At 38.9% G+C, this 26,430-nt stretch overlaps 2 protein-coding genes across 5 annotated transcripts in view; both read left to right on the forward strand.

Moving 5' to 3' along the window:
- Nucleotides 1-16,352, forward strand: tram1 (translocation associated membrane protein 1). The gene is made up of 11 exons (XM_048174186.1): nucleotides 1-236; nucleotides 1,341-1,404; nucleotides 1,908-2,029; nucleotides 2,194-2,310; nucleotides 2,417-2,475; nucleotides 4,534-4,618; nucleotides 4,809-4,879; nucleotides 10,894-10,998; nucleotides 11,474-11,617; nucleotides 12,173-12,318; nucleotides 15,236-16,352. The coding sequence occupies exons 1-11, from the start codon at nucleotides 114-116 to the stop codon at nucleotides 15,307-15,309; spliced, it is 1,110 nt and encodes a 369-aa protein (XP_048030143.1). The 5' UTR covers nucleotides 1-113; the 3' UTR covers nucleotides 15,310-16,352.
- Nucleotides 16,353-16,905: 553 nt separating this feature from the next.
- The window catches only part of ncoa2 (nuclear receptor coactivator 2), a 128,910-nt gene continuing 119,385 nt past the window's right edge, over nucleotides 16,906-26,430 (forward strand). Inside the window, exon 1 of one of the 4 annotated variants that reach the window (XM_048174183.1) lies at nucleotides 16,906-17,299. The gene's annotated coding sequence lies outside the window, so the exon portion shown is untranslated. Of the gene's footprint in view, nucleotides 17,300-18,145; nucleotides 18,470-26,430 lie in introns of those variants that run through there. The other 3 variants (XM_048174184.1, XM_048174182.1, XM_048174185.1) reach the window with 3 other exon arrangements.

The raw sequence follows: 26,430 nt of genomic DNA on the forward strand, positions 1-26,430 counted from the left end.
GATGAAGAAGAAAGACAGAAGTAGGCGTTAAGACTGACGTGCCTGCCAGATAACAATAGTGAAGACGTGTTCCTCACTCACACTCACCAAAAGTTCTCTCAACATCCACCAAGATGGGAATCCGAAAAAAGAACAACAAGAACCCACCGGTGCTCAGCCACGAGTTTGTGATCCAGAACCATGCGGATATTGTGTCTTGTGTTGCTATGGTGTTTCTGCTGGGTCTGATGTTTGAGGTAAGAATCTACTTTTATTTCATTCATTCACTGTTACAGATTTAAGACCAGTTTAGGGTCAAAGATGACAAATCAGCCTGATCAGTGTTTATCTTTAGTTTTTAACCTATAGCGGATCTTTCTTGTTCTGTCACAGTCTGAACTGATCTCTTCCTTTCACTTCCTTTAACTGCAGATAAAACTGTTACTTTTGGTTTTACCTTAAATGTGCAGTATTTTTAAATCATTTTGCATTTCTGATTTAATATAACTGATTCGTATACTGCAGAATGCACTCTCACGCGCACATGCTAATGCCTTATTCCACTGAAATAGTTGGAAATTTTGATTCAGAGAAACATGATGCATGAGACCGAGAGAGGAATTCCCTATGAAGCGATTTAAGGAACTTTAAAACCCACAAGATGAAAAGCACGCGCGCGAATATGTTACATTTAAAGAAGTGTTAACAGAATTAACAGAATTAATTTGTAAAAATGATTACGTAACATTGTAGCTGCACTGATACTTTTACGCGCAAATGAAGTGTTACGTGGCAATCGGAGAATGACTGAGCGCTGTCATCGGTGCACAGTAGCAGCAGGGTCACGATTTTTACTACCAAAATACGTTTACTGATAGCAAATTAGTGATTTTACACTCTCAGCCCTCGTTAGGAATGCGAGTTTGCAAAAACCGTTAGATTTGGACGGTAGTTTGCTGAATATAAGCGACAGTACTGGTGCATTATGGGAAATGAAGTTTACAGTACTGAAGCAGATTTGGTTCTCTTAATGGGCATTTCTAAACCGATGTGTGTGAATACCGATGTCTTGAAGAACGTGTGTATTTTATGAAAAACTAATTATTATATATGTGTCTTACAGCCATATCATTCACTTAAAGAACAACGGGTTGCCCAAAATTATAATTCTGTGACTGACTTACCCTCATGTTGCTTTAAAAATGTATGGCCTGTTTTCTTCAACACTATTCACTTGCGTTGTAAACCTTATTTTCCATACAATGTGAAATGAATGGTGACTGACTGTCACCAATGCCATTCTGTAATGTTCCTTTATTTATTCATGTATTAACTGCCTTTTTATGTTTCTTTCCATGTAGATTACATCAAAGGTAGCGGTTTTGTTCATAACTGTGCAATACAATGTCACAATTCCAGCAAATGGTAAGTATGTGGTAACTAACCTCCATTTATTTTTGGTCTGTTTGTATAGCTTGAGTATGACTCGTTTTTATCTATTTTGTATTATTTTCTGTCACATTTGTTTGTTATTATGTTTGCTATTTCTGTTATAATAATTAAAACACCTCAAGGTTAATTAGGAAGTTTTGTTCCAATAAGTTTTTGTCTAACAGCTCTACTAATGAGCTGATAATTGATGCCACTGATGCTTTATGTGGCTGTTCATAAACGTTAGCTCAATAATTATTATTTTTCAACAAAGTCTGTTTTATAATGATTCTCTCCTTATATTTTGCATGAATATTGCTCAGTTCCAAAGGAACTGATTTGTAAGATCAACTGCATTGGCTCTGTTGTTCATTATCTGAGATTGGCCAAACAAATCAGATATCAGTTGTCTATACTTGATTAAATCAAGAAGCTAGCCATACTGAGTATGCATGCATGTTTACGTGCTTACATTTAGCTTGTATTGTGGTTTTTAGGTGGTCCAGAGGAAACGGCAGTGAATTACTTCCATTACGGCCTGAAAGATGTGGCCACCGTCTTCTTCTACATGTTAGTGGCTATTATCATGCACGCCATTATTCAGGAATATGTACTGGATGTAAGTATCCTGTTGAGAACGAATAAACGTACACTAGCTGAAATGTTAATGACATTTGTGCATAAATGTTAATCTGTTTCTTAATAGTGTTTTGGTGCAACCATGTTAATACTAATAAATGTTTTGATTTGTTATGCCATTTACTTGAATCCATGACTGTTTAGAAAATCAACAGGAAGATGCACTTCTCCAAAACCAAGCACAGCAAGTTCAATGAGTCAGGGCAGCTTAGTGCATTCTACCTCTTCTCCTGCCTGTGGGGAGCCAGCATTCTTGTCTCTGTAAGGGCTTCACTACTCTGTTTCATATAAATAAGAGCTTATGTGCAGGTTGGTGTTTATAACCGTGTCTGAAAGATTCATTTGACTTATTCTGCTTAATCTGAAGGAGAACCTCCTGTCCAACCCTGTCAGCCTGTGGGACGGCTACCCACACACTCTTATGCCGTAAGTACTGTTGTCTGTGCTTCTGAGAAATGCAGATGTATTTTAAAGGTTAGTCACTCAAAAATGAAAATTCTGTCATTTACTCACCCTTGTGTTGTTCCTAACCCATAAGACTTTAGTTCATCTTCAGAACACGAATTAATATATTTTAAATGAAGTCTGAGAATTTTCTGTTCCTCCATTGAAAGTCTATTCACCCAAAACTCTGACACTTCATAAAGAGATTGTAAAGTAAATCCATATGAATCAAACAGTTTAATCCAAGTCTTCTAAAGAGACATGATCGATTTATATGATGAACAGATTTAATTTATGCTTTTATTCACATTGGAACATTGATCAGCAACATACATAGAGAACTACATTTTTATAAACGGAAGCTCAAGCATACTTTCTTGTCACGCTGGAACCAATGAGGTTCATTCTCGTGTGTTACGCGACACATTTGAGCTTCCGCAAGAACCAATGAGGTAGGGCTGCTCGATTATAGCGAAAATCATAATCGCGATTATTTTGGTCCATATTGAAATCACAATTATTTTACACGATTTTTGGTCGTATTTCATGATATGAGTCATTTTAAATATCCGTGAAATTTCACAATTATCGATACATCAGCAAATACTATACTAGGTTAACTAACGTAAGTAAAAGGTCCTCAAAACGGTTACAGAAGAAGTAAACATTCAGCAATACAATAAGAACAAAGAAACTAATTACAAACAAAACCGATAAATACAACAGAACAAAAATACAAATTAAGTCAACAATGCTTTAAGGAAGATGTACTAACAGTGGTATTCAGATAAGTAATAGATAACATAAATTGAATAAAGTAATCAAATGTAAAATAACTCTGCTGTATACTTTAAATATAGACTAATCCTTATTAAAACTAAAAATTATTCATTCAAGAGCAGTGATTTTATCTTTATTTTTTGTTTTATTAACATGACTGCAGCATATTTATTAGGCTGCTGTCACTTTAAGAGCTGCACGGATCCAATATACTGTTACACATGAGTTTTCTTTCTCAACTGTTTACGAGGTTAGGCGAGTCTCTGAAGCCCACAGTGTACTTTGCTTATGCGCATTCCACCCCGTCTCAGGGCACGCGCACAGAAAGCCGCCTAGGGAACAGTATATCTTTCGTGGCTTAATGTGCTTTTAATAACACGGTTTAATATCAAGCACATCCCTCAGTTAACAACAGTAGAATGCATTTTACAACACTCACTTATTCAGCTGATTTGGATGTTAAGTTTCGAAGTAAAACGCCACAATAATCGTTTTACTTCGATTATCTTGTTTTCATAATTGTTGGAAGCCAAAATCGAAAAATCAATTACAATTAATTGCACAGGGTTACAATGAGGTTTGTTCTCATGCGTCAAGCAAGTACAGTTGAGCTTCCATTTACCATATTTGAGTGCTCTAAGTATGTTGCTGATCAATGTTTATTGTTAAAAAAAATTTTTGAATCCATTCATCATATAAAGCGATCTCTTCAGAAAACGTTTGATTCATATGGATTTATTTTGCGATCTTTTTAGACAGACATTTTTCAGATGTCATTACAAATTTCTTCATTTGTGTTTTGAAAATGAACAAAAATCTTATGGATTTGGAACTACATGAGAGGATGTAATTGACTGAATTTTCATTTTTGGGTGATCTGTCCCTTTAAAAGCGTAGCGTGTTTAAATTTGAAATAATGGTATATGCAGATTAATGGTGGGAAAGTGATGGTTGTTTTTGAAATGATGGAGGTTCATATTCCATCTCACGTCACATCTGCCGATCCGCTGCCTGAGCGCTCATAAGTTACATCTTCTTTGGTAAACTGATCTGCTGAGCTGGTCTGCATTGAGAAGACTGTTCAAAAGCTATCTCAATGGTCCTGATCAAATTATCTTGCATTAGTCTACCTCTAATTCTCTCTTCTGATTTTTGTAAATCTACTGTATGTAACACACAGATTGCAAATGAAATTACCATTGACATTTGAATTCCACAAGTCGTGGAGATGCTAAGGAAGTTCCTTGTCTTGTTTTTTAGCTTCCAGATGAAGTTCTACTACATCTGTCAGCTCGGCTACTGGCTTCATGCAATCCCCGAGCTCTACTTCCAGAAGGCCAAGAAAGTAAGCAAGCAAGCAAAGTCAACAGTGTTTCCAGTGTTGAGGATGCACAACATGCACTGAAACCATAATCATGCATCCTGTTATTGTGACGGGACCGATTTCCTTCTCCAGAGGTTTCTTTGTTTACCAAACTTTTACTTTATGGAAATTGACAGAAGACATGACAATGTTGTCTTGTTTTATTTTTCAGGAAGACATTCCTCGTCAGCTTGTTTATATAAGTCTGTACTTGGTCCAAATTGCAGGAGCCTACATTCTGAAGTAAGCAATTAATTTGTCATGTTTATTAATCATAAACAGTTGTCAGGGCACACATTTTGTACTATAACATTCGCTGAAGTGTGATAGGGACCCGAGCGGTCACAACTGTTAGGTACTAAAACAGTAACATCTCTCCTCTTTAACTATTGAGGACAGTGTTTCAGTGTGCTTAAAGGGATAGTTCTCCATCCATCCATCCATCCATCCAGTGTGTTTCAGTGTGCTTAAAGGGATGGTTCTCCATCCATCCATCCATCCATCCATCCAGTGTGTTTCAGTGTGCTTAAAGGGATGGTTCTCCATCCATCCATCCATCCATCCAGTGTGTTTCAGTGTGCTTAAAGGGATGGTTCTCCATCCATCCATCCAGTGTGTTTCAGTGTGCTTAAAGGGATAGTTCTCCATCCATCCATCCATCCATCCAGTGTGTTTCAGTGTGCTTAAAGGGATGGTTCTCCATCCATCCATCCATCCATCCAGTGTGTTTCAGTGTGCTTAAAGGGATAGTTCTCCATCCATCCATCCATCCATCCATCCATCCAGTGTGTTTCAGTGTGCTTAAAGGGATGGTTCTCCATCCATCCATCCAGTGTGTTTCAGTGTGCTTAAAGGGATAGTTCTCCATCCATCCATCCATCCATCCATCCAGTGTGTTTCAGTGTGCTTAAAGGGATAGTTCTCCATCCATCCATCCATCCATCCAGTGTGTTTCAGTGTGCTTAAAGGGATAGTTCTCCATCCATCCATCCATCCAGCCATCCATCCATCCATCCATCCAGTGTGTTTCAGTGTGCTTAAAGGGATGGTTCTCCATCCATCCATCCAGTGTGTTTCAGTGTGCTTAAAGGGATAGTTCTCCATCCATCCATCCATCCATCCATCCAGTGTGTTTCAGTGTGCTTAAAGGGATAGTTCTCCATCCATCCATCCATCCCGTGTGTTTCAGTGTGCTTAAAGGGATAGTTCTCCATCCATCCATCCATCCATCCATCCATCCAGTGTGTTTCAGTGTGCTTAAAGGGATGGTTCTCCATCCATCCATCCAGTGTGTTTCAGTGTGCTTAAAGGGATAGTTCTCTATCCATCCATCCATCCATCCATCCATCCATCCATCCATCCATCCAGTGTGTTTCAGTGTGCTTAAAGGGATAGTTCTCTATCCATCCATCCATCCATCCATCCAGTGTGTTTCAGTGTGCTTAAAGGGATAGTTCTCCATCCATCCATCCATCCATCCAGTGTGTTTCAGTGTGCTTAAAGGGATAGTTCTCCATCCATCCATCCATCCATCCATCCATCCAGTGTGTTTCAGTGTGCTTAAAGGGATAGTTCTCCATCCATCCATCCATCCATCCATCCAGTGTGTTTCAGTGTGCTTAAAGGGATGGTTCTCCATCCATCCATCCAGTGTGTTTCAGTGTGCTTAAAGGGATAGTTCTCCATCCATCCATCCATCCATCCATCCAGTGTGTTTCAGTGTGCTTAAAGGGATAGTTCTCCATCCATCCATCCATCCATCCAGTGTGTTTCAGTGTGCTTAAAGGGATAGTTCTCCATCCATCCATCCATCCATCCAGTGTGTTTCAGTGTGCTTAAAGGGATGGTTCTCCATCCATCCATCCATCCAGTGTGTTTCAGTGTGCTTAAAGGGATAGTTCTCCATCCATCCATCCATCCATCCAGTGTGTTTCAGTGTGCTTAAAGGGATAGTTCTCCATCCATCCATCCATCCATCCATCCAGTGTGTTTCAGTGTGCTTAAAGGGATGGTTCTCCATCCATCCATCCAGTGTGTTTCAGTGTGCTTAAAGGGATAGTTCTCTATCCATCCATCCATCCATCCATCCAGTGTGTTTCAGTGTGCTTAAAGGGATAGTTCTCTATCCATCCATCCATCCATCCAGTGTGTTTCAGTGTGCTTAAAGGGATAGTTCTCCATCCATCCATCCATCCAGTGTTTCAGTGTGCTTAAAGGGATAGTTCTCCATCCATCCATCCATCCATCCATCCATCCATCCATCCAGTGTGTTTCAGTGTGCTTAAAGAGATAGTTCTCAATCAATCCATCCATCCATCCATCCAGTGTTTCAGTGTGCTTAAAGGGATAGTTCTCCATCCATCCTTCCATCCATCCATCCATCCATCCATCTAGTGTTTCAGTGTGCTTAAAGGGATAGTTCTCAATCCATCCATCCATCTAGTGTGTTTCAGTGTGCTTAAAGGGATAGTTCTCTATCTATCCATCCATCCATCCATCCATCCATCCAGTGTGTTTCAGTGTGCTTAAAGGGATAGTTCTCAATCCATCCATCCATCCATCCATCCAGTGTGTTTCAGTGTGCTTAAAGGGATAGTTCTCCATCCATCCATCCATCCATCCATCCATCCATCCATCCAGTGTTTCAGTGTGCTTAAAGGGATAGTTCTCCATCCATCCATCCATCCATCCATCCAGTGTGTTTCAGTGTGCTTAAAGGGATAGTTCTCAATCCATCCATCCATCCATCCATCCAGTGTGTTTCAGTGTGCTTAAAGGGATAGTTCTCCATCCATCCATCCATCCATCCATCCAGTGTGTTTCAGTGTGCTTAAAGGGATAGTTCTCAATCCATCCATCCATCCATCCAGTGTTTCAGTGTGCTTAAAGGGATAGTTCTCAATCCATCCATCCATCCATCCATCCAGTGTGTTTCAGTGTGCTTAAAGGGATAGTTCTCCATCCATCCATCCATCCATCCATCCATCCATCCATCCATCCATCCATCCAGTGTGTTTCAGTGTGCTTAAAGGGATAGTTCTCCATCCATCCATCCATCCATCCATCCATCCATCCATCCAGTGTGTTTCAGTGTGCTTAAAGGGATAGTTCTCCATCCATCCATCCATCCATCCAGTGTTTCAGTGTGCTTAAAGGGATAGTTCTCCATCCTTCCATCCATCCATCCATCTAGTGTGTTTCAGTGTGCTTAAAGGGGTAGTTCTCCATCCATCCATCCATCCATCCATCCATCCATCTAGTGTGTTTCAGTGTGCTTAAAGGGATAGTTCTCAATCCATCCATCCAGTGTTTCAGTGTGCTTAAAGGGATAGTTCTCAATCCATCCATCCATCCATCCATCCATCCATCCATCGAGTGTGTTTCAGTGTGCTTAAAGGGATAGTTCTCCATCCATCCATCCATCCATCTAGTGTGTTTCAGTGTGCTTAAAGGGATAGTTCTCAATCCATCCATCCATCCATCCATCCATCCATCCATCCAGTGTTTCAGTGTGCTTAAAGGGATAGTTCTCAATCCATCCATCCATCCATCCATCCATCCATCCAGTGTTTCAGTGTGCTTAAAGGGATAGTTCTCCATCCATCCATCCATCCATCCATCTAGTGTGTTTCAGTGTGCTTAAAGGGATAGTTCTCCATCCATCCATCCATCCATCCATCCATCCATCCATCCATCCATCCATCCATCCATCCAGTGTGTTTCAGTGTGCTTAAAGGGATAGTTCTCCATCCATCCATCCATCCAGTGTTTCAGTGTGCTTAAAGGGATAGTTCTCCATCCTTCCATCCATCCATCCATCTAGTGTGTTTCAGTGTGCTTAAAGGGGTAGTTCTCCATCCATCCATCCATCCATCCATCCATCCATCCATCCATCTAGTGTGTTTCAGTGTGCTTAAAGGGATAGTTCTCAATCCATCCATCCATCCATCCATCCAGTGTTTCAGTGTGCTTAAAGGGATAGTTCTCCATCCATCCATCCATCCATCCATCCATCCATCCATCCATCCATCCATCCATCCATCCATCCATCCATCCATCCATCCATCCATCCATCCATCCATCCATCCATCGAGTGTGTTTCAGTGTGCTTAAAGGATAGTTCTCCATCCATCCATCCATCCATCCATCTAGTGTGTTTCAGTGTGCTTAAAGGGATAGTTCTCAATCCATCCATCCATCCATCCATCCATCCAGTGTTTCAGTGTGCTTAAAGGGATAGTTCTCAATCCATCCATCCATCCATCCATCCATCCATCCATCCATCCATCCATCCATCCATCCATCCAGTGTTTCAGTGTGCTTAAAGGGATAGTTCTCCATCCATCCATCCATCCATCCATCCATCCATCCATCCATCCATCCATCCATCCATCCATCCATCCATCCATCCATCCATCCATCCATCCATCCATCCATCCATCCATCCATCCATCCATCCATCCATCCATCCATCCATCCATCCATCCATCCATCCATCCATCCATCCATCCATCCATCGAGTGTGTTTCAGTGTGCTTAAAGGGATAGTTCTCCATCCATCCATCCATCCATCCATCTAGTGTGTTTCAGTGTGCTTAAAGGGATAGTTCTCAATCCATCCATCCATCCATCCATCCATCCATCCAGTGTTTCAGTGTGCTTAAAGGGATAGTTCTCAATCCATCCATCCATCCATCCATCCATCCATCCATCCATCCATCCATCCATCCAGTGTTTCAGTGTGCTTAAAGGGATAGTTCTCCATCCATCCATCCATCCATCCATCCATCCATCCATCCATCCATCCATCCATCCATCCAGTGTTTCAGTGTGCTTAAAGGGATAGTTCTCCATCCATCCATCCATCCATCTAGTGTGTTTCAGTGTGCTTAAAGGGATAGTTCTCCATCCTTCCATCCATCCATCCATCCATCCATCTAGTGTGTTTCAGTGTGCTTAAAGGGATAGTTCTCCATCCATCCATCCATCCATACATCCATACATCCATCTAGTGTGTTTCAGTGTGCTTAAAGGGATAGTTCTCCATCCATCCATCCTTCCATCCATCCATCCATCTAGTGTGTTTCAGTGTGCTTAAAGGGATAGTTCTCCATCCATCCATCCAATCGCAATGGGTTTTTGTAAGAAAAATATCCATATTTAACACTTTATTAGCAATTATAATTAGTTTCCGGCAGATGGCCGTACTCATCGTTTTGCAGCGGAAGAGTAACCTCTGACCCGACGCATGACGCAATGGCGAACACAGAAGCGCAGAGGATAGAGCAAAACAAAACACCGGTCATGATTTAAAAGTCTAAAACGAGAAATTTTAAGAGAAATGTAAGAGGATTTCTATATGAGACAACAGGAGCTTGAGTTTGTTGCACAGCCCTATTTGTTTAAACCGCGAGAGGCGGTTTAAACAAGCTTACGATACTCCTAAGACATACATCGTGTCAGGGGTTACTCTTGTAGCGCAAGTCAACCCGTGCAGTATGTGTACGGTCGTCTGCCGGAAGCTATTTATTATAGTTAAAAAAGTTTTAAATATGGATATTTTTCTTACAAAAACCCATCGCTTCGCTTCAGAAGGCCTTTATTAACCCCCTGGAGCCGTATGGATTATTTTTATGATGGATGGATGCATCCATCCCTTGAAGCAGTGTTACAATAACCTTGTTAAAAAAAAAAAAAAAAACTAACTTTTGCCTCACCATGATTAATAAATAAATACACAAGATGATTAAGAACAAGTCAATAAATAGGATGGATAAAACCAACATACATTTGCCCAAACATTTCCATAAACAGCTAAAATGAGCGCTCCCCTACAGTTTCCTCTTAAGGCCACGCCCACTCAGCTAAAACAGGAAATATAAAAATAGCAAACCCCACATAAATATTATAAACACATGAAGACTGGAGTAACAGCTGCTGAAAATTTAGCTTTACGTCACAAGAATAAATTTAAAAGATATTATAATTGAAAACAGTTATTTTTATTTAATTATATTTCACAACATTACTGTTTTTACTGTGTTCTTGCTTAAATAACTACAGCCTTGGCGAGCATAAGAGACTTCTGTTAAACTGAGTTCTGTTGAACATCAAACATATTTGATTGATTGGTGTAAAGTTGACATGACAGTCATTTACAGATGAAATAATTAAAAAACCATGCATAGTGGCACTTTTCAAAGACTAATGCTGTAGTAGTTTTAGTCATGTTTAAACCATTAATGATGTGTTTCCAGTCTGAACCGGTTGGGCCTGGTGTTGCTGGTTCTGCATTACTTTGTTGAGCTCATCTTCCATGTATCCAGACTCATTTACTTCAGCAATGAGGACAGGCAGACCGGGTGAGTGCCATTCATTTGACAGAGCAAGTCCAGTTAATAAACACTTTGAATGATTGGTCACACTTTATATTAGGTGTCCTTAACTACTATGTACTTGCATCAAAAAATAAGTACATTGTACTTATTGTTTTTATATTGTATTGCAAAACACTTTTGCTGCTATTGAGGTTGTAAATGGGTAAGGGTAGGTTTAAGGGGTAAGGAAAGGTCATCAGTGTAATTATAGATTTAAATACAGAATGTAATTACATGCAGGCATTTTTACAAACAAGTACAATGTAAAAACATGTATGTACACCAAGTACATTGTATCAAATTATTTATTTAAATGTTAGTACATAGACACCTAATGTAAAGTGGGACTGAAAGATTTTTACTGTGCACAGGCAGATATGAAATTACAAATGAATATCAGCACAATTCTGCGTTTGAAAGGATGTTTGACCATTATGAAGTATTTTGTGTATGTTAACAGGTTTACAGTGTGGGCAGTTCTGTTTGTGCTGGGCCGCTTGTTGACTCTTTCCCTGTCTGTTCTTACTGTGGGCTTTGGGCTGGCCGGAGCAGAGAAACAGGGTCTGAACCTCGCTGAAGGAAGCTTTAATGTCCTGTTTGTTCGGTAAGCAGGGTGATCTTCATCTTGCGTTATTCCTTACACTGTCTCACTGCAATGAAAGGAATACTTAAGATTAATCATGCAAATGTTTTAAAGCATTTTGGATTGCTCTTCAGCAAATGCTGTTTTGATTTAGTTTTTCAAGAAGCAATTTTTAGCACCTTACTATAAACCAAGTGCCTTACATGTGACATGATTGAATTTTTAAAGAGCTTTGAAGTAGTTCAAATGGTTTGCACTGCACAGGTTATGTTTTATGTGTAACACTTTTTTCAAATTTGATTTGGAGAGTGAGAGATGGCAACACAGTAATTTGGGCAAAAAAACAAAACTTGGCAAAATTTGCTCTAGTGTTCCAAAATTTCCCCCGTTAGCCATCAAAAAAATTCTCGACTCATAATATGAATATGTAATCACATTGTAAAAGCTCTTCTACTGGAAATGAGTGCCTTTTGGATGGACGTGATTTAGTTAAACACCAGATGATGGAAAAGTAATGACTACCTTTTGCTTTTATTATTGTTGGATTTGTTTGTAATGGCTCTCTGTTTCTCTCAGGGTGACTGTCCTGGCTGCAATATGCACCACTCAGGCTTTTATGATGTGGAAATTTATCAACTTCCAGCTGCGACGATGGAGAGAACATGCACAGACTCAGACCTTAAAAAAGAAACCGTCGTCTTCTAAGAGCAAATCAAAGAAAGGTTAGTTTTGCCCACTTAAGTTCCAATTCTACTGTTCCAATTGGGGGTGGGCGATATGAGTCATTTTAGTGGCTGCAGTCACTTTATTTGACCAGTATACTGACATGTAGGCCTGCCCCCTAATAGTTGACTAACTGTTAGTTAACGAGAAGAGGCTTAGTCGACCAAAAATTTTATTAGTCGCTTAGTCACAGGAAAAAAAAATTAACAGGAAGTGGCTAAGTCACACAGTCTGTGACAGGCAGATCATTAACTGCTGTACCTTTCTACTACTCACCGCTACTGCCCTGATGTTTTAGAGATTTTAGAATTACTCCGTCGCCACCTGTCATTTCATAAATGCCTCATCTGTTTGGGCAGCCAGTGGAGGCTCACGCTGCAGAGCCAGGTGAAAGTCTAAATCAGGCTTAACATGGAGGCGCCGGTGCGATCACTTGCAAATACTCCATTGTTTTTGATCATACAGATAAGAGTTGAATCTGTAAAGAGTCTTTTATTTGTGCACTCACAATAACAACACAACGTTGAAAAATGAAAGCAAACAGGGTGTGCTTTCTGCAGTCTCTCTCTGTGAACTTGAGCGAGCCAAAAACTAAAGAAAAAGAAAAGAATCAAAACTCCATGCCTCACAAACGTGAAAAATATATCTATAGAAAGCGAAATGGCTACTTTTAAATTAACCAATTCAAATGCTAAAAAACAAATATTCAGCATCAGCATCATCAAGTACATAATTGCAGCCGAAAATACAGAAAACACTAGTTTATCAATTAATTTTTTAAATGTTAAAGCAGTCTCTTTGCTGTTTTTCCCTGATGCACTCATAATAATTTCTTCTGGTGTGCTGTGGCAAGCTTTATGCATTACTATGATTTATATGGTTTTTTAATAAGCATGCGTTTAGTCGACTAATTGCTTAAAGGTGCCCTCGAATTAAAAATTGAATTTATCTTGGCATAGTCAAATATCAAGAGTTCAGTACATGGAAATGACATACAGTGAGTCTCAAACTCCATTGTTTCCTCCTTCTTATATAAATCTCATTTGTTTAAAAGACCTCCGAAGAACAGGCGAATCTCAACATAACACTGACTGTTACGTAACATTCTTTATAAATCTCTCCAACAGTGTAGCATTAGCCGTTAGCCATGGAGCACAGCCTCAAATTCATTCAGAATCAAATGTAAACAATATAACAGTATACAATACTCACATAATCCGACGCATGCATGCAGCATGCATGACGAACACTTTATAAAGATCCATTTGAGGGTTATATTAGCTGTGTAAACTTTGTTTACGCACTGTTCAAGGCAAGCGCGAGCTCCGTGGGCGTGGAGCACGAGAATTAAAGGGCCAGTAGCCCTGAATCGGTTCATTTATAATGATGCCCCAAAATAGGCAGTTAAAAAAATGAATTAAAAAAAAAATCTATGGGGTATTTTGAGCTGAAACTTCACAGACACATTCAGGGGACACCTTAGACCTATATTACATCTTTTTTTTAAAAAGTTCTAGGGCACCTTTAAAAAGTCAATCAGAAAAATCTTTAATCAAGGGCAGCCCTACTGACATGCATCCAATTTTTCTTCCAACTGCTGTTCACTTAAGCGTTTACATAAATACTCGCCAAGATGGCATTTTGACATCATTCAAGTGTAATAAGCTATGAAAGATAACTGAATTTGGCACTGCATATCTGAAAGGCGGCGTGCTTTTTTTATTTATTTTTTTAATTCATGCATGTTTCTTTATTGTTCTCAACCAACAAACTTCCAAGGAGGCCTCAAGATGACTTAAAATTCTTTAAAATAAGACAAAACAAGCATTAAAATAAGCTAAAACAAGAAAAAAACAAGATATTTCTTAATATTTGGTTATTTTTATAATGACTATTGCACTCTATGCAGGCTAGAGTGAAAGGGGGCCTTCAAATATTGTTGTGGACAGTCCAAGGGCCTTGAAGACATGAAGGATGACATCCAATGCTCTAACATGTTAAAAACTTTAGGTAGTCCTGTGCTGCACAGATAGATTTACATACTGCAATATACACAAAATGGCAAAATCAAAAGATAACGTGTCGCCACAATATATATTGTCATACCACCCATCCCTTGTTCCAATCTAAAATTCTACATTTAATCAGTAAAGTACTTGAGGTTGTACTGTATTGTGAAAATAGGTTTGTATTTAAAGTATATTGCTTTTATTAAAGGGATAGTTCACCCAAAAATGAAAATTCTATCATTTACTCACCCGTTCCAAGCCTATAAAATTTTTTGAAACATGAGAGGTTTCTGTTCCCTCATTGAAAGTCCAGATATCCACAACTTAAGATCCAAAAAGCTTATAAAGGCTTGTAAAAACAAAACCATATGAATCAAGTGGTTTAACCCAATTCTTGCGAAGAGATTTGATCTCTTGATATGAACAGATTTAATTTAGTCTTTACATCTAAAGAATGATCGATGAGTGTGTGTGATGCTTGAGAACCAACGAGGTTTGTTCTAGCTCATGAGAAAGATACATTTTCGTATTTACGATATGCTACTTTTATGTTTGTCGATCATTGTTTAGATTACCTGTTTTATATTATGTTCTAAATTAAACCGCTCGAGTTACCTGGACTTTCAGTGGAGGGAGAGAAACCTCTCAGGTTTCATTAAAAAAATCTTCATTTGTGTTTAATAGATTAACAAATGTGTTTTTGGTTTAGAATGACATGAAGGTGAGTAAATGACAGATTTTTAATTTTTGGGTGAACTATCCCTTTTAGCAAATTCATTAAGTGGCATTTTGTCCGCTTGAAGATGTAGTCAGTGATATTAAGTATAACAGCACTTCAGGGATCTAAACTACAAAATGAACTGCTAATCACTAACGTCAAGCCTCTTCTCATTTGTGTTTGTCACAGCCAATGGTGTGAACGGATCTGTTGGTGCCAGCGGAGCAGATTCCCCCAGAGCGAGGAAGGAGAAGTCGTCATAAACCACCCACATTCCCAACTTCTGTACTGGCTGAAATCAGCCTGATCATTCCTCTCCCTCCTCTCCATCCCACAGTTTGTCTGTTGCCCCTTTTCCCTTCTTGTTTATCTGAAATATGGCAACTTCCTCATCCTGCTCCTTGATCCTGTAGGATGTTGAATGCTGTATTTCACAAAGCCATCAAACTATTGTCTCTTTGCAAGAAGGGCTTAAGGAAAAAATGTGGCATTGGGGGGGGGTTTGGAGGGGGTATTTTTATTCCTCCTACATTTGTTTCCTTTTTCTGAAGGTCTGTACGCTCTTTGCTTTATTTGCTTAATCCAAAACTATGATCCAGCCATACCTACAATGAAAACATGAAAGATGTGGGGAAAAAGTAACTTATTTTTACAAGTGCCTAACCATACATCATTTTGACCGATCAGAGAGGGATAATCCAGTATTTTAACTTGAGTTTGAAATCAGGGTTGTATTTAAAGTTCTCTGAAGGCTCACAGTTTTTTCTGATTCTCTCCTATGCATTTGGAACCACGTCTAATGTCTTTTCATTTGTGTTGTTGTATAAAAGCATTGTCATTTTTTTTGTTCATTAGAATAGATCACAAGCAAACACATTCATTTGATGCCTTTTTTAATACAAATATGATTTCTATTTGTTGCACTGCACTGTGTAATTGGTCAAGCTAAGCGAATAGTTTAAAGCTTCACAAAGTTTGTTTATTTAGCAAAGGAACATGTTCCAGTAATGTGCTTTTTGATTCTACCTTTTAATCTTGAACTTTGTACAGCTGACTTTGCTGTTTGTTGTAGATGACACATGAAAATGTCAAATCACAAGTGTCATTCCAGTGCGATTGTGGTCAGAATCTAAGGAAAAGTTCTCAGACATAATTTTCATAGCAGATAGTTTCAGTTTAAGAACAATACACTGAGAATGAAGTTAGGAACAAACATTGTTATCTCACATTTCTTATACCCAAGTACAACCAATTAGAAAGCAAACCAGTGAATACACAAATAAAAAAAATGTTGTTTTCACGGTTATTTGTTACTATTTCACTGCATTGGTTATGAATCAAAACATGACTTGTTGTTTCTGCATTTGTTTTACTGCATTGAAAAATGAGATGTTCTTTTGTATAAATTAGTAAATTGAGAACCATGGTGCGAATTACAGCGGTTCGAAGGGCTGGAAATTCTTCAAAACAAAGTAAATCTCAAAACTTCGAGTTCAAGTTGGTCAGAAATCGCTAAATAGAACAGCAGTCGCGTTCTCCTGAGGAGGTAACCATAGCAACAGTTCGTTGTTCGAGCCTCACTGTGGCATAGAAAAAACCTTACTGTTTTATATATAGGCCTAATAATATTATATTTTATATTAATATAAAAGTAATAATTCGCACACTTAATACGTAATTCTCAAAAGAAATATATGTAAAAAGGCATAATGAAGATGGTCAGTTTGCTTTAAGAGGTCAAATGTTGGTGTTGACCATGTAGTGGCGCTGTTCGCCACGATTTTTCTCAACAGACAACAGTGATATTTCATGTTTTTCAGATCACTCTGCTCGTATGTTGGAGATATTTTCCTACAGCACAAGTGTACAATATTAAACCATAATAACAAAATATTTATCAGTGTTTTCCAAAAACTGAACGGCAGTCTCTTATGGGACATTTCGTTGCGACAAACCCGTGCTGTTTCACAATTGTTGGCAAGCTCGTGCCAATCTGAAACAGTGAACAGCAGAATATTGCATAAGTCACTGTGTGCAGCTTTCCCTTTGAGAGAAGTTACTTTCGATGTAGACCTTTGATCGACACGGCTCGGAACTGTAGGATTCTTTTCGATTCGTCGATGCTTCATCTCGGTCGCTGACGTACATTTACATGGAAGTATTTTTATAGGCTATAGGAAATCAACCTGTCGCCGTGTGGGTTTTGATCGGATACCTGACACATTTCGGGGTTATTGTTGCTGACTAATCACGGTAAGCTTTGGCTTTCTGCCAGTTCAACCAGTCCATGAGCTGGTTGCCTTTTGAGGCTTGCATTCTGTGCTGGATATGGGAGAAAAGTAGGAAATGTGTGTGAATTTGACAACTCGATACAGTTATGAAGCATGCTGGACTACTAGACTTTTACGTTGGGAGAAGAAAAAACATTCGGGATTGATTCCTTTTTATTTCGCAGATATACTGGCCAAAATGTTCTTTAAAAGATGGCTATAGATGTGGATTCATAGATATAATGGAGGACGTGTCTTGACTTTAGAATTATAAATGGGCTGCTATAACAAGGCTAAAATATATGTCTCTACAGTAATAATGTGACTAATAAAATCAACATTTTTATACTTTACAGTACAGAAAATACTTAATTTAAGACATTTAAGTCTTGAGACTTGCAAAACAATTATATCTACAAGATAAAAAAATACTCATTATGGATAAAACTGGATTTAAATTGGGCTATTTGCTATTCTCAGATCAAAACACACTTGAGTTTTTCTCTTGTAGTTGAATTGTCAAGGCCATAACTGATGTTAGGCTACTTATTACAATGTTTTGTTTTGTTAAAAGTGTTTATTTGATAAGAACATGTCATGAAGTAAACCATAACAAGTAGGATATGACTTATGGAGGTCTGTTTCATTTCGGTCTGCTAATGTGATTTTTAATTAAGCTGTTATGACATTGATAATAGAGTGCAGATTGCTTTGGATTTGGACTAACAACAACACCGGCTCGTAACCCGACCACTCTGGCACACTTTTTTTCCTCCCACTAAAGGTGAAAGCAGCTTTTTAAACACTGCTTTGATTTCCTCCTCTAATGTTATGAAACATCTACTTGCAGTTTAGAAAATACAAAGGCACGGAAAATGCGATCCAACTGGTGAACCGTGTCATTATGTTTGCTGTATCATCATTTTGCCCCGTTGCTCACTGCAAGGTTGCTATGCAGGCTAGAGTAAACGAGTAGATACTGGTGCCCGTAGTATGTGGGGGAGGTTTTGCTGGCGAGATAAACAAGCAGCCAGCCATCGTTAGGCATAAGGCAGCAGGAACATGGCGGCGGCAGTTAACTATAATGCTGTTTCACCAACCCGAAGGTCAGAGCTGGACATTAAGTACAGGATTTAAGAGGAAACAAAACACTGTAAGTCCGACATGTTTGCAAATGTTGTATGTTTGCCGGTGAATGGCGGTTTGGGGTGGCTTTGTAACGCGATTTTTACACAGTCGCTGCAGGATCCAATCACAGTTCCGCGGCGGCGGTATCCTGCATTAGCTTGCTAAACCAGCTACACTCGCTATTTCAGCCTGGCCACTTTGCAGAGTTAGAGAGTTGTGTTCTGCTTCTTGTCGTTGTGTAAACAAATCGCTTTGAGCGACCTTGAAGCGGGTGCACGGCTGTTGTTGTTTTAACATTTCAATTGTGTCGCTGATTTACTTGATTCGCCCGCGCTGCTTGCATTTGAGCGATTAAGTTTAGCCAGCTCCCCCCTCTCATTTGCCTGGCTAGCTTTAGCCTGCGAGCCTCCATTTGACTATGCGAGGAAGGCAAGTCCATCCGAGGAACGCTATTCAGGGGCATTTTAACTTTAGCGGGCAGAACTGTTACATTGTAACGTGTTAATGGGGTTCCGTTGGAATGTTTGTGTCACATTGTAGCGAGTTGGACGTAACAGTTCTAAAGAACCAACAATGTATCGTTCGCGTGCGCGTTTCTGTTGAAAGTAAACGTGCGTTGTTATTTGACAGTCACCGCGTTTTGTTTCTGCGAGGGCTGAGATTAGTGAGTCAGCTCTTTGCTGAACTACTGCACTCTACGGTTCGGTTTGCGGGTCTCGCCTGTTTAGAGAAATGAAAAGTTGGGGCGCCAGTGGCCGGGAATGCTGCGAATTAGCATTTACCTCGTGATTTGACTGAATTCCGCTATTTCCACGAGCGTTTATATGTAGAGGAAAGGCTGAATTTGTCGTTCAGAGCTCGAGCAGATTTTTAGTTTAGTTCGTAGCCACCGTGACGATGTTTTACGCTGTGTGACGTCACGCCGCCGGCCAGTTTATTGGGTCGAACAAATGATCAAATTCAAGACCAAATGAGAACTCAGGAATCGCTCGTCTTAACATGAAGAGTTGATACTTAAATGCTAAAGTGCATCTGGGTCATGTTTAGATGCACCTTAGCATTTCAGTCGTAACTCATTTTAACACAGAAATAGCTGGGTTCCTGCATATTTGGTTGGTCGTGTTTGCCTACATGCCTTTATCTTTCATAAACGCATGATCTTGATTCGAATTAAATTTGAGGATTGCGAGTGGGAATTGTTGATTGATTGTGGTTTTGATTCGATTGCCTTTTAAGCATTCCAGTTCATTAATGGCTCCATTAACAATTTTGGAGAAATGAATGTTTGGAAACAAGAAATCCTGTTTTTGCTGCTTCTACTACCCTCAGATTTGATAACAAACCAGAAATAAATCAAATGTAATATAAAATTTAATATTCTATCAAAAATGTGTTTGCACAAATACTTTTTAATGACGTTCCAGACTTTTTAGAAATGGCAGATCATTACTTGAACCTAACTAAATGCTGAAACGTACTCATGTTTTTTTATTTATTCACACTAATGAACTTGTCCATAAAAGGGATTCATTTGGCAATCAGTTGCTGTGCGTTTTGCGATTCAGTGCCACTGAAAGTAGTTTAAAAAACACTGCATTTTAGTACAATGTTCTGTATGCTCTATCGAATGTAATGCCAGTTTTCTTTGAACCCGTTTCTGTATAAGAACAGGTTCTGAGTTCTCAACCTTATTGGGTTAACTTAACTCCATTGGTGGATAAGAAATTATCTGCTTGAATGCCCAAGCTTGGAGCCTGTACACTGACAGCTGGTGTTCACCTCCTCAGATTTGCATCAGCGCTGCTAAGAGCTGCAGTAGTGCGACTCAGCCTGTTGGACCAGTAGTTCAATTCATGCTAGCTTTGTTACCAACCTCTTACATCATGCTGACACATTCCACAGTAGGGCTCGTGTGGTGAGCAAATGCTCCCACAGCCTTAAAATAAGAGTAATATGGCAATTACTTTAATTAGTTCAATTTGAGAACAATGCAGGGTATTGTTTTAGAGTTTTTATGGTGATTAATGCAAGCAGACTACCAGTGTTGTTATTGTTAAATAAAACTAAAACGATTAAAAATAGTTTTGAATTAAAATTAAGCTGAAATACTCAAACATAGACTTAAAAATGTAAATGAAATGGATTAAAGGCACAATATGTAAGATTTTTTGATTAAAATATTCAAAAACTACTAGAACAATGTTTTATATTATTTTGTCGACTTGCGTACTTATATTATCCCAAACGTTTCCAAGAATGTTTAAATTCAGAGAAATCAGCTATTTTAAAAAGGACACGGACTGTGTTATTTCGTCGCCTGACAATGATAGTCATATCCACGTTACCCTCGATTTCCAGTTTTACTTTCGTAGAAACTATGGAAAATCATGAGACGCTTTAATATATTAGCAGGTGAGCAACTGTTTGTATACTTTTATTGACAGAAAATTAATCATTGTTAAATTGCTCAACACGGTTAGTCTTATTGTTTGAATTTTCTTGGTTTACCACGAGTACCATGTTTTTACCATGCTTCAGAGACAACACTACTTTGTCAAGTGGCTAACATGGCATAATCAGAGAGAGCGTTTTCCATCATACAATATATTTTAAAATTAATTGCATGTCATTTAGCAACACAAGTCATCCAGCTTTTATTAATATATTCTAATGTGGATCTAGATTACTGTAAAGTGCGACAAGTCTCTCATACAGCCACAGAGTGAACGCACAGAGTAACGTTAACATAAGGTGCCGAAGAACGTCTTTTTAAAAGATGTAATATCTAAGATGTAAGTCTAAGGATGTGTCTGTGAATGTGTTTGTGAAGTTTCAGCTCAAAATACCCCATAGATTTTTTTTAATTAATTTTTTTAACTGCCTATTTTGGGGCATCATTAAATATGCGCCGATTCAGGCTGCGGCCCCTTTAAATTCTCGTGCTCCCCGCCCACGGAGCTCGTGCTTGCCTTTAACAGCATAAACAAAGTTCACACAGCTAATATAACCCTCAAAATTGTTCTTTACAATGTGTTCGTCATGCAGCATGTCTAATCGCGTAAGTATGGTATTTATTTGGATGTTTACATTTGATTCTGAATGAGTTTGATAGTGCTCCGTGGCTAAAGCTAACATTACACACTGTTGGAGAGATTTATAAAGAATGAAGTTGTGTTTATAAATTATACAGACTGCAAGTGTTTAAAAAATGAAAATAACAACAGTCTTGTCTCCGTGAATACAGTAAGAAACGATGGTAACTTTAACCACATTTAACAGTACATTATCAACATGCTAACGAAACATTTAGAAAGACAATTTACAAATATCAGTAAAAATATAATGATATCATGGATCATGTCAGTTATTATTGCTCCATCTGCCATTTTTCGCTATTGTCCTTGCTTGCTTACCTAGTCTGATGATTCAGCTGTGCACATCCAGATGTCCTGCCCTTGTCTAATGCTTGAACATGAGCTGGCATATGCAAATATTGGGGGCGTACATATTAATGATCCCGACTGTTACGTAACAGTCGGTGTTATGTTGAGATTCGCCTGTTCGTCGGAGGACTTTTAAACAAATGAGATTTATATAAGAAGGAGGAAACAACAGTGTTTGAGACTCACTGTATGTCATTTCCATGTACTGAACTCTTGTTATTTAAAGGTCCCGTTCTTCGTGATCCCATGTTTCAAACTTTAGTTAGTGTGTAATGTTGTTGTTAGAGTATAAATAAAATCTGTAAAATTTTAAAGCTCAAAGTTCAATGCCAAGCGAGATATTTTAATTAACAGAAGTCGCCTACATCGAACGGCCAGTTTGGACTACATCCCTCTACTTCCTTCTTTAATGACGTCACTAAAACATTTTTTTGACTAACCTCCGCCCACAGGAATACACAAGAGTTGCGTTTGTAGAGTGTGTTTGTCGCCATGTCGTCGAAACGCTGTTATTTTCATCCCGCAGTCCAATCACCGGGTCTGATTCCGGCTCAAATTGATAGGGTAAAATTAAAGACATGTTTACAATAACAATGAGCGCATGCATCTCCACGTTATGGTAAGAGGCGTGACCTTTCCGGGCAAGATGCGCTAAACTGCTGTCGAATCACAACACAGGAACCGCTGGCACAATCAGAACTCGTTATGTATTTCTGAAGGAGGGACTTCATAGAACAAGGAAGTCATCAGCCCGTTTTTATGACAGTGGAAACAGCGGTATACAGATAAGTAAATTATGTGAAAAATACTGTTTTTTTACACGCGAAACATGAAAACATGTTATATTGCACACTATAAACACAATCAAAGCTTCAAAAAACCAGGAAAAACGGGACCTTTAACTATGCCAAGATAAATTCAATTTTTAATTCTAGGGCACCTTTAACATAACTTTCAAAACACTCAAATGTATTTAGTATGATTGTTTTAACCATGTAAAACTGTGCTCCGACTGCATAAGCATAATAAAACTCCAGCAGCCTCGTTCCGCTCACACGGCTCTCCTGCTTCATATCACAGTAACGTTAATAAAACTTAAATACTTTAGTTCTTCCATGAATGATTTCTGCCCGAGTCAGATTCCTTTCCATCGGCTGTGGAGGTGAAGATGACAACTCCCACGATTCACACGCTCATTCATGGCATCATCAAGCTATGCCTTTGTTTTAGATAAGCGACCTCTAGTGGTGAAAAATTACATATTGTGCCTTTAAATGTTGTCTTGGCAACTAACTGAAATGGTTGAATACCAAAATTAAATTACTGAAATAAAGCTAAACAGAAATATTTCTAAAAGCACATCAAATTAGTCAAACTTTAAGATTTAATTGAAAACTGAAAATATCAAAATAAAAGATAATAAATAAAGTGTATATAATTAATACTTAAATAACCCTGCAAACTACCAATAAAAAGGTCAAAAGTCTATGATTTGGCCTTTAGAAATTCTGTTATACGCAATCTTTTTAGTATCAGTTAGCTGATTTTTGTCAGAAAGCATGTACTTCCTTTGTAGTAAACGTTTTTCTGACATTCTGTAGTAGTCGCCTGATTACTTAGGGAATGTTTTCAGTCAGCCAAGACTGTCAGAACGCTATGATGTGGTAAGATGTATTCCCACACAAACTGCGGTGTGTGGGTGTGACTACATACCGACAGGACTCACCGATGAGCATGCATGCACTCTGATGCTGTCTAGGTCTCAGTAGCTCAGCGGCGTTCACGCATGGCCATCTAAATCTGGCATATCCACCAGTGGATGCCATGGTCACATGACCTCCTGGCTGCCTGCGGTTGGGTGGAAGGAGGAGTGTTAGTTCACATGCAACCCAGCCAGCAGTCCAGAACCATGATTTCATCCTGGATCAGCTGACCTTTGACTCGCACTATTGATTGAGGTATTCCATCACAGTGAATCACTGTCTGATTGTTGAACTTTGATCTTCCTGCAAAGTGCGTTCGCCACAGTCGCAGGGCTTCAGCTGGGCAGCCCGGTCGCCACGCATGCTCAGCAGAAGGTTGAAAGGAAGAGAAATTTGTCACAAGGCTGTTTGATTTTCACGCCACAGTGACAAGATGCAGTCTGTCAGTTAGAGGGATGATCATATGAGCCACTATCAAATCAAATCAGTGTCAAATGGCATCAGATTGACATGCGGGGGAAACACAAGCACTAAAATTATTGGCTGGAAAAAATCACAAAGATGCAAACGCAAGACCCTCGTTTTTAAACGCGCAACATGGTAAGGGTTTTTTACCAGGGCACAGTAGCTCCATCTGTAAGGATTACTGTAACCAAATTAAGCTGAATTAAGCCTAATTAGAAGAAAGCTGGAAAATGATGACCTTGTCCAGCTTGATTAGGTTAGACCGCAGCTGAATGCGAACATGCCCGCTCTCTCTACCTTTCATTCAGTTCTGCGCGCTGGGCCTTTTTTCAGTCGTGTCTCAAATTACACTGGGAGCAAAGGGCAGGGAGGAAACCAGGTCTGCCTAAATGACATTGCTGCTCACATTCAACAGTAATGTGCTTTTCTCAAGAGCGGTGTTTAGAAAGCATCAGCTGGAGTTTGTCAAAAAAGCTGTGGTTAGAACTAATGAGAAGGGACTTGAGCTGGAAATTAGCTCTGTATGATATTAGTACTAGGGCTGTCCACTAGGCTGTTCCATTATATGCCAATTCATTGCAAATTCAAATTAGAATTTATTGTTTTAAATTAAATTGACAGTTTTTATGTACATTTTTGCTTGTTTAAAACATTTTGTGTCTTCTCCACATGCAAAAAATAATTTTAGTGTTTGTTTCTTTTACTCGTGAAATGATACTGAATGTAAGTTTAGAGTGTGTTGCCAGGGTAACAGTGGGTAGATGGGCCTGAGGCCTCACAGTGACGGATGAGCTGAGTTATAATGGCTGGGTTCATTCCACTCACCGCTTCCTCTCACAGACATACTGTCCTTGCACAGAGTCTGACCCAGGATTGCTACACACATCTCTCTCAACTCCCCACTTCTGCCTAATGAGCCTGCTGTGTGTGCCCATGATGGCTCTCAGACGGTTCAAAATGGGCTGTCTTTCTGTTGCACATTGGTTTAGTCTGGATAGCTTAGAGTATTATAAAATATAGTCCATCTGAATATTGAAAATGTCTCCGATTGTGTTTCTTTGTAACAATTATTTTTGCCAATTTGTTGAATGTGAGCAGCAGTTCCTCCTGCACATTTTAGGCCCTGATATATTCACAGCTTCGCTTAGGGTTAAAAAGAAGTTTGAAATACCTTTGCAGAGGTATACTATTAGCGAACATCTCAATGCTGTCCACACTACTGGGAGGGGTGTTTAGATAAATATGTAAATATGGCGTTCTCAGCCCCATCAAAATCAACCAGAGCCTCACATCGCAAGTTCCCTCGTTATTAACATAGTTCAACGATTTGGTGTTTCCCGAAACCATAGTTCAAACGAACATTCGCAAACTGCATCGCAAACTTGTGTGGCTAGAAGCATAGTTTCTTGTTTTTATGACATGTTGTGGACTTAAAGGTGTCCTAGAACTTTTTTTTAAAAGATGTAATATAAATCTAAGGTGTCCCCTGAATGTGTCTGTGAAGTTTCAGCTCAAAATACCCCATAGATTTTTTTTAATTAATTTTTTTAACTGCCTATTTTGGGGCATAATTAGAAACGAGCCGATTTCAGGTTGCGGCCCCTTTAAATCGCGCGCTCTCCGCCCCCTCCCGAGCTCTCGACTCTATCACAGCATAAACAAAGTTTACACAGCTAATATAACCCTCAAAATGGATCTTTACAAAGTGTTCGTCATGCATACTGAATGCATGCGTCGGATTATGTGAGTATTGTATTTATTTGGGTGTTTACATTTGATATTGAATGAGTTTGAGGCTATGCTCTGTGGCTAACGGCTAATGCTACACTGTTGGAGAGATTTATAAAGAATGAAGTTGTGTTTATGAATTATACAGACTGCAAGTGTTTAAAAATGAAAATAACGACGGCTCTTGTCTCCGTGAATACAGTAAGAAACGATGGTAACTTTAACCACATTTAACAGTACATTAGCAACATGCTAACGAAACATTTAGAAAGACAATTCACAAATATCACTAAAAATATCATTATCATGGATCATGTCAGTTATTATTGCTCCATCTGTTTTCCTTGCTTGCTTACCTAGTCTGATTATTCAGCAGTGCACATCCAGACGTGTAATGCCTCAATCATGGGCTGGCATATGCAAATATTGGGGCGTACACCCCGACTGTTACGTAACAGTCGGTGTTATGTTGAGATTCGCCTGTTCTTCGGAGGTCTTTTAAACAAATGAGATTTATATAAGAAGGAGGAAACAATGGAGTTTGAAACTCACTGTATGTCTTTTCCATGTACTGAACTCTTGTTATTTAACTATGCCAATATAAATTCAATTTTTAATTCTAGGGCACCTTTAATTAATCATTATCT

Source organism: Megalobrama amblycephala, linkage group LG22 (assembly GCF_018812025.1).
Source record: "Megalobrama amblycephala isolate DHTTF-2021 linkage group LG22, ASM1881202v1, whole genome shotgun sequence".
Lineage (NCBI taxonomy): Eukaryota > Metazoa > Chordata > Actinopteri > Cypriniformes > Xenocyprididae > Megalobrama > Megalobrama amblycephala.